Source organism: Narcine bancroftii, chromosome 3 (genome assembly GCF_036971445.1).
Source record: "Narcine bancroftii isolate sNarBan1 chromosome 3, sNarBan1.hap1, whole genome shotgun sequence".
Classification (NCBI taxonomy): domain Eukaryota; kingdom Metazoa; phylum Chordata; class Chondrichthyes; order Torpediniformes; family Narcinidae; genus Narcine; species Narcine bancroftii.
The window spans coordinates 87,072,743-87,087,278 of NC_091471.1; the positions used below are offsets into that span (position 1 = coordinate 87,072,743).

The 14,536-nt window shown below is 37.7% G+C and overlaps 1 protein-coding gene across 5 annotated transcripts in view; it reads left to right on the top strand.

Annotated features, from left to right (window-relative positions):
- kif2a (kinesin family member 2a) overlaps positions 1 to 14,536 on the top strand; it is a 142,560-nt gene that overhangs the window by 107,403 nt on the left and 20,621 nt on the right. For 2 of the 5 annotated variants that reach the window (XM_069924479.1, XM_069924480.1), the window contains 4 exons: positions 2,696 to 2,900; positions 5,778 to 5,888; positions 9,215 to 9,282; positions 11,926 to 12,042. In XM_069924479.1, coding sequence (XP_069780580.1) covers positions 2,696 to 2,900; positions 5,778 to 5,888; positions 9,215 to 9,282; positions 11,926 to 12,042 — 501 coding nt within the window. The remainder of the gene's footprint in view (positions 1 to 2,695; positions 2,901 to 5,777; positions 5,889 to 9,214; positions 9,283 to 11,925; positions 12,043 to 14,536) is intronic. The other 3 variants (XM_069924484.1, XM_069924482.1, XM_069924481.1) reach the window with 2 other exon arrangements.

Below are 14,536 nucleotides of genomic sequence, written 5' to 3' on the forward strand. Positions count from 1 at the left end.
ATTTTATATAATATATATACACAAATATACAATATACATACAATGTATGACATGGTTTTGAACTGCACAAGTTTTAATATAGTAATAACCAAAATTGTTAAATTTTATTAATATTGCATTACCAACAGTGGCACAATAATTCAACATGCCAGAAAAAATGCTCACTGTTCAGCTGCATCATTGATCTTTGTTAATACGTAACTCGTTTTCATATCACTTTAGACTCTGAGCAGGAAGGCTGTGGCTGCTCTGTAATATTTTAATAATGTTGTATAGAAGTGCACCCTTCCAAACAATGAGCAGAAGAAGGAAATACTGTGAAGGTGATGCGTGTAATAAACGTAAATGGTTATTATCATACATTATACAAATATGTCTTAGAGATTGTGGGGGGTTTAGGAGTAGATCACTTCACAAATAGACATCAATACTTCACAAAAAGAGATCTCATTTAAAATGAAAGAGCTTTGCTCAAGCTGGACACTCAGGCACCAGTGATTTTGCAAAAAACAATCAAACTGCTTTGCTAAAGAATTTCAAAAGCAGGTGAAAATGGAAGAGCCTGTGCTCAAGAAGTTGATAAGATCTTTCAAAGATTGAGAATGGAGCCTTGAAGATCATGTGGTTTTGCAAGCAGAGAAAGAGAAAAAGTCCAACAAGCTTTCTCTAAGAGTGAAGGATAACTCAGTTCTGCAGTGGCTTTTGGAGCTGGCCACTTGTTCAAACTCCTTTTTGAAGGCAGGTTGTGAGTTCAGCCTGTTGAAAAACTCTTGTAGTCCTTATAAGAGGAAATGGTTGGCTAGAGTGTTTCTCCTGAAATAAGGAAAACAAGAGGAACTCTGTGGAGACCTGGAAGAAGAAGTTAACATTTGGAAAACTCATGATGGAGCATGGTTCTTTGGCAAGACACTGAAGTGGCTGATCAGAGGAGACAAGTTTATGTGTGTCCAACAAGCAACAAACCTCTCTCTGAAACCATCAAGAACCTCCCCAAGCGGTAACCATTTTAACACCAGAGTCTGGTGAACCTTCATAAATGTTAAATTCTGTGCACAGTATAGAATTTCCTAATACCAGTGAACTTGGAGGAGTGAAAAGTGAGTTTGGACTGTGAATCAAAGAACTTTCCTGAGCATATGCACATTACATACACATGCACTTAGAATTAGAAGTGGAGTACTGTAAATATTCGTGTATAATGCAAAACAATTTTTCCCCTTTTTTCCCCTCAAAAATGGGGGGTGGTCACATTATATACGGGTAAAAAATATTTTTAAATTTCTTCAGGCGAGCGGTAGTCGGCAGCGCGACTCGGGCGGCCAGTCGGGCAAGCGGGAGTCGGCAGCGCGACTCAGACATGTGGGGGGGGTCCGTATTTATTATACACAGGGTAAATTTTTTCCCCTCAAAAATTGGGGGGGGGATCGCATTATATAAGAATATTTATGGTAAGTTACGTTAAGTTAATAGTAATAAAAACAGATCAAACTTTAACTTGTGTTTAAAGAAAATTTAAAAATAGCTTTTTAAGTAATCATTTGTTGTGGTGACTTCTATTGCTGCTGGGTTTTGGGGTCCTCTGGACTCTTAACAATTAGAAAAGAAACTGGAAAATATTAAGCCAAATGAAGATAGCATATCATTTGCTAAAATAGCACGAGACAAAGACATGAATGAATTGTCTGTTCAAACTCTAATCAAGATAAAATTAAAGAACATTGAATGGCAACAGCATCTTGTATGACTAAAGTGGTTGTTAGACATAGAATAAGTTCTGTAATAACCTTATGGATGTAGAACCAAACATCTACATAGAGTAGCATTAGAGATTGACAAGAATTGCAAAATGCTAGTCAATGTTATAAAGATACGCACGATGACAAAAGACTAAAGAAGTGGAAAGTTCTAGGTAAAATAATAAATAATTATAGGATTGGAATGTATTATAATAATGCTTTGAACAGTGTGTTTTTACATAAAAATGAACTTTTTTGGAAATTATTAATTGTGGCATACAAGGTATCCCTGTATGGCTTTGAGGAAAATTAAGATAATATAAAGTGCTAAGATGTAACCTCATCTCTAGAACTGTAATATTGATATGGAGTTACCAGTTTAATAATACAAATCTAGAAGTGCTTTACTGAAAATATTTTAGTTTTTTTGACTACTGGAAAGAACGAGGTAATTTATTTTAAAAGTTGCATGCATGTTTAGATAAACAAAGGGCTAAATATTTTTCCTCCTTATTGCAATTGAATTAATTTGATCACAGAAATGTGTATTGTCAATTAATTATAAAGTAGTTGTCCATTTATTCCAAACTCTCTTATAGACCATTCAAAACGATTTTTTTGTAACAACAAATGTACTGATAATTAATGACCATTAGTATTAGAAAACCATAAATGATTTTCTGCAGTCAGTGAAGAATATGTTCCAAATTATCTTGCTGAGGTTTGTATTTAGTAACAGTGAATCTAAAAGTAGCATTAATGGAGGTTTACCATTCTTTATCTAGATCATCTCAATACAAGATTCCTTTTATAAATTTTATAAACCTTTTGTTCTTATTCATTTGAATAGTGGCTATTTTAAAGCTCTTCTCTTTTCAATATTTATTCAATTTTTCAATGCTGCAAGTCATTGCTTTGCAATTATTCTTTAATTCAGTCTTGTTTTAACATTCTTATAGAACATCTGGTCAGACTTCTGCAAATGCTCACTCTTCAAGAAGCCATGCAGTGTTTCAGATAATTCTTCGCAGAAAAGGGAAAATGCATGGAAAGTTTTCTTTGATAGACCTGGCAGGAAATGAGAGGGGAGCAGACACTTCTAGTGCAGATCGACAGACACGACTTGAAGGTGCAGAAATTAACAAGAGTCTTTTAGCACTCAAGGTAATGCACAGCAAAAACCTCTGTATTATTAAGACCATTTTCCAAACAATGACTACTTTTTGTTTGACTTGGATTATGGAAGTTAACAGTACTGGGTATCAAAATTTCAGCCAATACCACTTTAGAGCTCTTTGTCTAAAATTTTTCAAGCTATGGGTTTTCAAGTGCTCTTCAGATATTTAATTTAAATGGAGATGAGAATTTTTTCCTTTCACCATATATTCAGAGAATTTTTGACTCAACTACATTTTGGATGAAAAACCCTTAGGTCCCCTCTAAACATTGTCTTTTAACATGCTACTGAATTATTGGCATCTATTTTTTACCTTTTTATAGATCTCTCTTGTTTTTATTCCAAAGGGGGGAAAAAAAACAGCACTAATTCTGTCAATCCCCATGTGTAACTAAATTTCTCCAGCCTGGTTAATGTCCTCAGTATTTTCTGCACCTCACTCTTCTTGTACGACATTGACTGGAACATTACTCTGTTCGATCTACTTCTCAAGTAACCTAAAGAAAAGAACTCCATATGCCTTAGACATTTTATGTGCTTGTTCTGCAGCCTTCAGGGGTCTGTGGGCATGCTTCCTGTACACTTTAGTTTCTCTCCCTATTCTGTGTGAATCCCTTGTCCTGTTTGACTTCCCTAAATGCATTACCTTTTATTCTTCAGACTGAATTTTATTTTCCATATTTTGCACCCAACCAGTTGAATTGATAACCACCTTGCAGCCTACATAAGGGCCACTTGGCGTTAGATCTCAAAACAACCTTGGTCTTTTGACAGAATTTAGTATCAGTTTTTTGTGGTGACAGTGTCAGTCATTCTGGGTTAGGATGTTATCCCAGCCCAGGGTATTTGCTAACATTTGCATAATGTTCCATTATATTCACACTGTTCAGCAAATGAGACAGTCCTGGCTGCATTCAGAAAACTAAGCAGCCTGATGACTGGTAAGCTACATTTGGGCTACAAACGTGCTCAGCCATAACCCTGTCCAGTAAGAGAGAATGACTATCAACCCTTGATATTTGGTGGGATTAATGAATGCTGAGTTTCCATTGACATCCTAGAGAGGTCATAATTGATCATAAACTCAACTCATTAAGCCACATGAATATAGCAACTAAAACAGGTAGTTTAGAGGCAGATATGAGGCAACCTCAGCAATTACAATGGACGAGTGGAAGGCACATGCAAGTATCACTCCCCACAAGTTCTCTCCCCCCTTGCCATCCAGATGTGGAAATCTATTGCATTATTTCCAGTTCTAAATCCTGGAACTCCTGGAAGCATTGTGAACTGTCACCAGAAGGTCTGCAGTGGTTTCAGGAGGTAGCTCACCAGCACCATCTCAAGGGCAACTAGGTATGATCATTAAATAATTGGCTATTGAATAATCATCAGCCAGAGATCTGAATAATTGATTTATTCAAATCAAATTTATCGGCTGGAGAATTTAAATTTAATTAATTCAGTTAATCTGGAAATGAAACAATTTTGGTCTCAGTCATGGTACAATGGAAGTACTGGATTGTTATTAAAAAACCTACTGTTTCCTCATTCTACAAGAAAAAAGTCTTTAATAACTTTAAGCAATGTGTTGAGCTTCCAATTTTTGAAAGATTTGTTGATTTCACCAGGATACCAATCTATAGGATAACACAATATATAGTGAAAAGCAAGTTCCTGGCACTCAGTTCTGTTGAACTGCACCAATTATAGCCTTCCAGTCATTATTCTCTTGCTTTCTTGCATACAATAAATTTGTAACCTAACTTTTAAAAAAAAATTTAGCCCTTGAATCCCTTACTTTCCTGATCAGTCCATCATGCAAGTGTCTGAGAAATATGAATATTAGCAGGCCATATGGTCTGTAAAGTTTACTTGGTTTAGTAAAATCATAGTATAACCTGATCTTTTCCTCAGCTCCACTTTCATAGTATTGAAGTTAAATCTGTAGTCTTAGTCCCTAATAAACTCATTCCCAAACTTTGGGATATATGTCTGAACATACCCCTTCTACAACTGATTCCGAGACTTTCTATCAGACCGTAATTAGTGAAGATGAATAAGAACATCTCCATAATCACTCTCAACACTGAAGTCAAGTTTATTGTCATCTGATTGCAAAAGTACAACCCAATGAAACAGTGTTCTCCAGTTCTCTGTGCCAAACATACAGACACAACCAGACAACACATACAGATAAGTATGCAGGACAAGTATTCATCTACAAACAAATTAATAAATATTGTGTCATGATTATGAAAGTCTTGGTTGGTTAGTGTGAGCAGTTCCTTTGGTAGTTCAACATTCTCACTGCCCATGGAAAGAAGCCAATTCCTCAGCCTGGTGGTGCTGGCTCTGATTCTACTGTATCTCTTTCCCAAATTGAGCAGTTGAAAGATGCTGTGTGGAAGGGGTCCTCAATGATTTTGCATTCCCTTTTCAGAAAATTATCTCAGTAGATCAAGTAGATTCAGTGATGGGGGGGAGGGGAGGGTAGTTGAAGGAAGATTCAGTGATCCTCTCTGCTGCTCTTATGGTCCTGTAGATTGGCCTCTGATCCATTTCTCTGCAGCAACTGTACCACACTGTAATGCAGCCAACCAGGATGCTTTTGATGGAGCTCCTGTAGAAGGTTGACCTAATGATGGCTGGTAGTCTTGCCTGTTTCAGTCTTTTTAGAAAGTGCAGTCGCTGATGCACCTTCCTGACAAGGTGCTATGTGTGTTCACAATAGGTCAGTTAAGTGGATGCTATTAAGAATAAACATCTCCAGTGGCCAACATGTGCAAGCACCATGAAATGGTTGTCAAGAATTTGTGCTGTTTTTGCATCTTTTGTTAAAACTTCATTTTCTGTAATTATAGGAATGTATCCGAGCCTTGGGTCGAAACAAACCTCATACTCCTTTTAGAGCTAGTAAACTTACTCAAGTACTCAGAGATTCTTTTATTGGAGAGAACTCCAGAACTTGCATGGTGAGTCACGTTTTTGTCTACCTGTTGTCTGCTGAGGAAATGGTTTGATCCAGTAAACTACTTAAGAGTAAATCAGTTTCCTTCCATTCACTGAAGGCTCAGGCAGTTCTTAAAGTCTATGACCTGAAACGTTAGCTAGTTTCCCTTTCAACAATGTTGCAGGATTGACAGTTCTTTCAGATTTTTGATTTTGTTTTACACCCCATTATCTGAAGATTTATTTGTTTTTCAGTGATACTTTGGGATAGGATTGAAGAGAGCTGTTAACTCTCCATTGTTAGAATCAGTTGATCATTGTGCCTAAGTGAGAAATTAGACTGAAGGCTGGGCAAAACAACTCTAATGCCATTTGATGCCACGTTTATTTTCCATGTTTTCAGAAACATTAACTCAGAAAATCTTAATTCTGATACAGGTACATGATTCTTTATCCGGACATCTAAAATCTGGAAAGCTCCAAGATCCAGCAAGTGGGTACTGGCGGCCAGGGGAGGGTTCCCCAAGTGTTCTGGATAAAGGATCGTGCACCTGTACAACCTTTTTAAATTTGGCATTCTCCACATTGTTATAGTTGAGCCACACTGAATTTAGCAATGGAACGTTACAGCACAGTAAAACAGGCCATTTGACTCTTCTGGTCTGTCCCACTGACATGCTCTCTCATTCCATAACCCTCCAGTCCATCTATTTATCCAATTTACTTTTAAAACTCAATATTGAATCTGCATTCACTACAGGAGATGGCAGCTCATTCCACACACCTACCACTCTGAGTGGAAAAACTTTACCCCAATGTTCCCCTTACTCCTTTCCCCTTTCAGCCTAAAGCTATGACCTCTTGTATTTATCTTCCCCAATCTAAGTGGAAACATCCGACTCACATCTACTTGGTCTATACCCCTCAATCTTAAACCTCTATCAAATCTCTTCTCATTCTTCTTCATTCCAAAGAGTATAGACCTAACAGGTTTAATCTTTCCTGGTAACTCAACTCCTGAAAAACTGGGAACATTTTCATAAATCTTCTCTGCACCCTTATTGATATCTTTCCTGCTGCTTGGCAACCAGAACTGCACACAATATTGTAAGTCTGGCCTCACCAATGACTTGAATAACTTCAACATAACATTCCAACTTCTATACAGTACTTTGATTTATAAAGGCTAAGATGCCAAAAGCTTTCTTTACAATTCTGTATGCATACAACATCACCTTCAGGGAACAATGCATTGGAATTCCCAGATGTCTTTGCTCCTCCACACTCCTCAATGGCCTACCATTTTTACTGTTTATGTCCTACCGTGATTCACTCTTCCAAAGTGCAACACCTCACTCTTGTCTGCATTAAATTCCATCAGCCATTTACTGCCCCAATTTTCTAGCTGGTCGAGATCCCTCTGCAAGCTCTGAAAATCTTCCTCACAGTCCATGACACCTCCCATCTTTGTGTCATCAGCAAACTTGGTGATTCAATTCACCATGTTATCATCCAGGTCATTTATATCTTCTTTCTTTGGCTTGGCTTCGCGGACGAAGATTTATGGAGGGGGTAAAAAGTCCACGTCAGCTGCAGGCTCGTTTACGGCTGACAAGTCCGATGCGGGACAGGCAGACACGATTGCAGCGGTTGCAAGGGAAAATTGGTTGGTTGGGGTTGGGTGTTGGGTTTTTCCTCCTTTGCCTTTTGTCAGTGAGGTGGGCTCTGCGGTCTTCTTCAAAGGAGGTTGCTGCCCGCCAAACTGTGAGGCGCCAAGATGCACGGTTTGAGGCGATATCAGCCCACTGGCGGTGGACAATGTGGCAGGCACCAAGAGATTTCTTTAGGCAGTCCTTGTACCTTTTCTTTGGTGCACCTCTGTCATATAGATAACAAATAATAGTTCCAACACAGATGCCTGAGGCACACCACACAACACAGACCTCCAGTCTGAGAATCAACCATCCACCACCACTGTTTTCTTCCACCAAGCCTATTTTGAATCCAGTTTGCCACCTCTCTATGTATATCTAGTGCCCTAACCTTTTGAACCAACCTCTCATGTGGGACCTTGTCAAAGGCCTTAAAAATTACTTACAAAAAAATTCTACAATTTGTTTCCATTCCATCCTTATTCACTATGCCAGTTTCCTGTGTAAATACCAATCCAAAATAATTGTTTAAGATCTCTCCCATTTTGTGAGGATCCACACATTGTTTCTAGGAATCCAATTTTGTCCCTTACTGTCCTTTTAATATACCCTTTGGATTTTCCTTCAAATTATCTGCCAAAGCATCTTCATGTCTTCTTTGCGTCTTCCTAATTCCTTTCTTAAGCATTCTCTTACATTTTCTATACTCTGCATGTAGCTCATTTCCTCCTTGTTTTCTGTCCACATATAGCCCCCACCTTTTCTTAACCAGCTTTCCAATATCCCTTGAAAACCAAGGTTCCCTATGTCTGTTAACTTTGCCCTTATTCCTGGTACGAACATGCAATCTCTGTATTCTCAAAATTTCACCCTTGAAGGCCTTCTACCTTCTGGATGCATCCTTGCCAGAAAATAACTTTTTACCAATCGACTCTTCCAAGATCTTTCCTCATTGCCTCAAAATTGGCCTTTCTCCAATTAGAACCTCAACTCAAGGACCAGACCATATTAACATACGAGAGTCCCAGTTTGTGTGCAAAAAGTTAAAATCACCTATCACAACTTTGTTTCTTACACCAGTCTGTGATCTCCCTACAGATTTGCTGCTCCAATTCTCTCAGATTATTGGGTGGTTTGTAATACAGCCCTATTAGCATGCTCATGCCTTTCCTGTTCCTCAGCTCCACCCATATGGCCTCTGTAGACAAATCCTCAGTGCTGTCCTGTCTATGCACAGCTGTGACATTTTTCCCTTTCTAGCAATGCTACACCACCTCCTTTCTTCCTTTGCCCTCTATCCCATCTGAAATAATGGAACCCTAGAATACGGAGCTGCCAATTTTGCCCCTCTTGCAATCATGTCTCATTAATAGCAATATCATAATCCTACATGTCAATCCTTGCTCTAAGCTCATCCACTTTACTGACAATACTCCTCGCATTGAAGTAGATGCATGTAAGACCATTTCTTTCTTGAACAACCCTGTCTACATGCAGTCATTCTATATGTTACCTGATCTCTTTTGAACTGGAATGACCTTGAATTTGTGTCTGAAATTACAGTATTTTGTCACAGTTTGCTGTTGATTTTAATTCCAAAACAAATCTTGAACTATTGATGAGTGAATTTTCAACTACTGTGTTTATGGCTGATGTATAAGTGTTTTATGCATTCCTTAATCTTTGTGTTTATTCAGATTGCCACTATCTCACCAGGGATGGGTTCTTGTGAGAATACACTAAATACGCTTAGATATGCAAATAGGTATGATTTTTAAATACAGCATATATTAAGGAAAATAGCTTACTTATTTCAATATTAACAGCAAAATTAATTATGTTAAAGCAGTAAAATTTAACATGTTCTGAATTAGTAGTGTGATTATTACAAATGTGTCTTCCATTTGGACCATTTTGTTTCTTTTTTGAGCACTTTATTACTCCAGTGTACTTCTTACCAGTCTCCTATGTTCTACCCTTTATAAATGTGAAGTTGTCCAAAACCCTGTTACCTGTGTCCTAGCTGGTAACAACTTTGGTCAATCTCTTCTATAAAAAAATAAGAAGACTCTTGAACCAGACAAAATAAGAAGCCACACTTAGTTTGTATAAAAGATTGAATATTTGTTAAGTACAAAATTTTATATTAAACTTCAGGTGGTAGTTGATGAATCGCTTTCAGCCCTTGCTCTCTGGAAACTCTTGGACATCAGGAACATTCTGTTCTCTTTCCTGTCTTACCATTCAGCTTTTCAGACGGTTTGAATTGTTCTTCCATGTCAAGCTTTATCACTCAAATAAAGTCTACATAATCAGTGTCTATATATGATTCTTCTCATAGTTCTTTGTCTCTACTGGTCAAAAATGCTACTGTGATTTAGCTTTTAGCTACATCTCAATATCTGTCTATAGCATTCTCTAGATGCTGGAAGAGCAGCTGGGATAATAGGAATCAGTATTCCCTTTGAAGATAGGATGACATAGATAGGATCAGGTTAGGCATCCCTTGAGAAGAGACCTCACAGTGAAGCAGTCAAATGAATTTTCAATAGATTACCTTGTTTACTTCCTTTGGTTGCTTCACTGTGAAGTCTCTTTGAAGAATGCTGACCCTGAAGAAATTCTCTCCAGCATCTCCATATTTTCTTGTTCCCCTCCATTATAGCATACTATACAATGGCAATTTAAATCTGAATACTTCTGAAATGTTAAGGAAGTCTCTGCTTCCATTTACCCCTCAGGTAGTCCAGTTTAGGTTCCAACTATTCTCTGGATGAAAATATTTTTTAGATCCTCTATGAACCTCTTTAATCTGTACCCTCTAACTTTAGACAACTCAGCTCATTGTCTATATAGCTTTTCCACGTCCCCTTCTTCTCAATCTCATCTACTCCAAACTCACTCTCTCCATTCTCTGCTCACAATAGAAAGGCTCAATCCCAGGGGATATCAGATCAGATACTATTTATTGTAATGTAATAAAACAAATACAATAATACAGACAAAGATTCAGCATTACCATTACCAGGTTCCCATTACAATCAGAGAAAAAAAAGCAAAAGAATGTCTGTGGATTCACCTGCAAATGCTCCTGCGACCTCTGCAGCTGTACTAGACTCTAGTTCAGTCCAAACCAATGGCAACCTGAGCCCAAATTGCCATGATGAGGAAGCCATTAGTACCCAGGGCCCTTCGGGAGCCCTTCTTGGCCTCAGCACCCTCACAAATTCTGGTTTTGATTACCTACTTCTGACACCTGACATTTGGTGATTCTTCACTGCAACCCTCTGGTATAATCACACCCTTCCTGTAGTGTGGTGACAAGAACTGCACAGAGCACTGCAACTGTGACTTGACCAATGTTCATTGATCAGCTGATCAATATCACCCTAAAGCAGTGGTTCTCAACCTTTTTCTTTCCACTCACATACCACTTTAAGTAATCCCTATGCCATCGGTGCTCTGTGAAAATTACTGCTCTAGACCCAATTGTTACTGAAATATTTTGCTTGAGAAAAATGGGCATTGCCCCATTTCCTTTGGAGTTATGAAACTGTGCATAACGAATCAATTAGGTATGATTAAAACGTGGTTTTCAACCTTTTTATTTCCACCCACATTCCACCTTAAGCAATCCCTTACTAATCACAGAACACCTATGGCAAAGTGGTATGTGAGTGGAAAGAAAAAGGTTGAAAACCACTGCCCTAAACTCTTCCACACTTTACTAATTGTACCTCTTGCATTCAGACCTAAATCTTTATATACAAACTATAAGGGTCCCAGCCCTGATCCCTGTGGTATACCATTGGTCACAGGCTTCTAATCACAAAAATGACAGAAATTTAATCCAATTGGTCACAGAGGATTCCCCCTCCCTTCACAAGGCTAGGCCGACTATCTTTAATTATTTCCTGCCTCTCCAGGAGAAGATTAACCCTGACCCAACATTTTTCCCTCCAATATTATTCTTCCCACTGATGTTTGACTCTTGGGCCTGTAATTATGTGGCTTACCTCTGGTGCCCATTTTGACTAAAGAGAGACAGCTTGCTTTCCTCTATTCATCTGTAATTCCACTCCCTTTCAGGACCCCATTGAAATCTTGATAAAATATTTAATTTCTATTAGTGTTTTTATTGTACATGGGTCAAGTGAATGTCAGGGAATTCTTAGGCAGTTTGTTGTTAAATTGTGACTTTTTGGAATGTTCAGAACAGTTTAATGGCTCAAATGATTATTGCAGATTTTAATTAAAATTGAAAAGAAAACTCCACAGAAATATTAATCCTTAACTTAAAATGCAGTATTATTCTGCAGTTAATCTGTCATTCAAATTGTAACTATTGCTCTTTCCTGACTGAGTTTTCCTCCTTCCTCTTTGTTCACACGTTTGCCTAATACTGCAGAGTAAAGGAGTTTGGAATAAGTCCCTCGAATATTCCCTTTCAACAAGGAGGTGGGAGCCGTACTGACCTCTCTCCTACCTACCTCGACTATGATGACTTCCCTCCTTCACCTACCAGGTCTATATATTTCCATCAGTTCTATTTCCTTCTCCTCTCACCTTCCAACCTCCTTTCCCTACACCCCCATACAGCCTTTCTATTTTTTACTGGATCACTTAAAACATCAATTGTTCCAAACTTGCCTTGGTTTTTTTGACTAAATGTTTATGAAATACTTTTTCTTCCTGTTTCTCTACCCCCCCTCCCCCCGCCATTATTTGTTGCAGTTTTGAATGAATGTTTTTGTATGGTTGTAATGCACTTCTCACAGCTTTGTATTTTATCAAAATAATTGGTGTGTGCATAGATGAACATTAAGGTGATAGAAATGCTAAAATAGACCAGAAATGTGTGCATTGCTATATTGATAAAACTATACAAACAGAATATATGAAAATGTATTTTTTGCTTTATGTTAAGGACAATGCTTATAAAGTTTCTGCGCATTTGTATTCACCAGTTAATCAAACCAGTAACAAACCTATTCCCATTGGTTCCTTGATGAATTTTGTTCAATCTAAAATATTAATTTTGATCTCAGTTAAAAGTCCTATCATTTTAATTACCATCGTTTATATTTATTTTCAAAATTGAATAATGTGGAATGAAATGGCAAATATTTCGCTTTAAAACTGATATATAAGAAAGCAAAGAATATAAGCAGATGCTTTGGTGCTTTGACGTTCTATGTTTACTAAAATAATGGCTGATCTTTGGCCTCAGCACTATTTTCCTGAACTAATTCTCTTTACCTTGGATCTATTGAAATTTTTAAAAATCTATTGATTTCTGTTCTTGAATATACTCAGCAACTGAACCTCCACAGGGCACTTGGACAGAGAATTCCAAAGATTTACTATCCTCCATGAAAAAAAATTCTTTTCATTTCACTCTTGAAATCATCCATTTTGCTCAGTACCGCCGTGATCCATCCCAGATATCATTCTCTTTGATCTTTGTGGTGCTATTTCTTCTATTACATGCATTCATTAGCATAAGGTAAAACTAAAGCGTGTTCCTTCAATTGAGTAACCAGAAGAGCAATGTTCTAGGGCACTGTTTAATTGCAGTGTTCTTTAAACTCAAATTCTATTCCAATAAAATTATTTAGATGATTTATTTTCCTAATTGCTTGCAGAATCGGTAAATTAAATTTCAAGAATTCAGGTCCCTGAATGTTCCTAACAATTCTTACTGCAACCAGGTTATGTAAAATTAACAAACTAGGTTGCAATTTTTAAATGTACTTCTTGTTCTCCAGTTCTCGAACTTAATGTCTCATATTTAATATTTATGTTGATGAGAGTCATCATGGAAAGCAAAATTAGAAGAGGCTTGGAATGATTTTTTATTTTGACTCACTTTATTTTTCCCTCTTGGAATCAATAATGTCGACATTCAGGTCTTTCATGGCTAATGTTTTAACCCAATTGAGATGTTACTCTTTCTTTTAGGTTTGCAAGAATGTAAAATATACTCTTAAGTAGATAACCCATGAGCACGTAACAATTTTGTCTATCTCTATAAGTTTAGTCAAATCAGGGGCCAAATGCAAGATTTACGCCTTGTACTAGTGCAAGATCTTTTGATGACTGAGGCAAAAGGGGTGAGGGGGGGGGGAGGCAAGCCATTGATACATACTGACTTCATTCTTGAAGTACAGTACAGCTAGATGGGTGAGGGGGTGAAGTGGGGAGGCAAGCCATTGATACATACTGACTTCATTCTTGAAATGCAGTACAGCTAGATGGGTGAGGGGGTGAAGTGGGGAGGCAAGCCATTGATACATACTGACTTCATCTTGAAGTACAGTACAGCTAGATGGGTGTGGAGGCAAGCCATTGATACATACTGACTTCATTCTTGAAGTACAGTACAGTTAGATAGGTGAGGGGGTGAAGTGGGGAGGCAAGCCATTGATGCATACTGACTTCATTCTTTTTAAAAAAAAATTAATTTTCACATTATGAACCATACTGATCAAAATACACACAAACATTTCCCTCTTGAATATACACAGTGTCATTTTCTCCCCTTTTCCCCCCTCCCTTCCCTCCCTCCTTCACCCCCCCTCCCTTCCCTCCCTCCTTCACCCCCCCTCCCCACCCATTCAATGTTCAACATATATAATACATTAAACCCATTAAACAATCTCATCACACAATGAAAATAAAAAAGAAATTTGTGTCATCTACTTTTACATACTGGGTCAGTTCATTTCGTCGTCTTCTCCTTCTGCCATTTTAGGTGGTGGAGGTCCGCGGTAGGACTTCTCTGTTGTGTTCCATGTACGGTTCCGAAATTTGTTCAAATACTCTGATGTTATTTCTTAAATTATATGTTATTTTTTTCCAATGGAATACATTTATTCATTTCTATGTACCACTGCTGTATTTTCAGGCTATCTTCTAATTTCCAGGTTGACATAATACATTTTTTTGCTACAGCTAAGGCTATCATAATAAATCTTTTTTGTGCTCCATCCAAATCGAGTCCAAGTTCTTTACTTCTT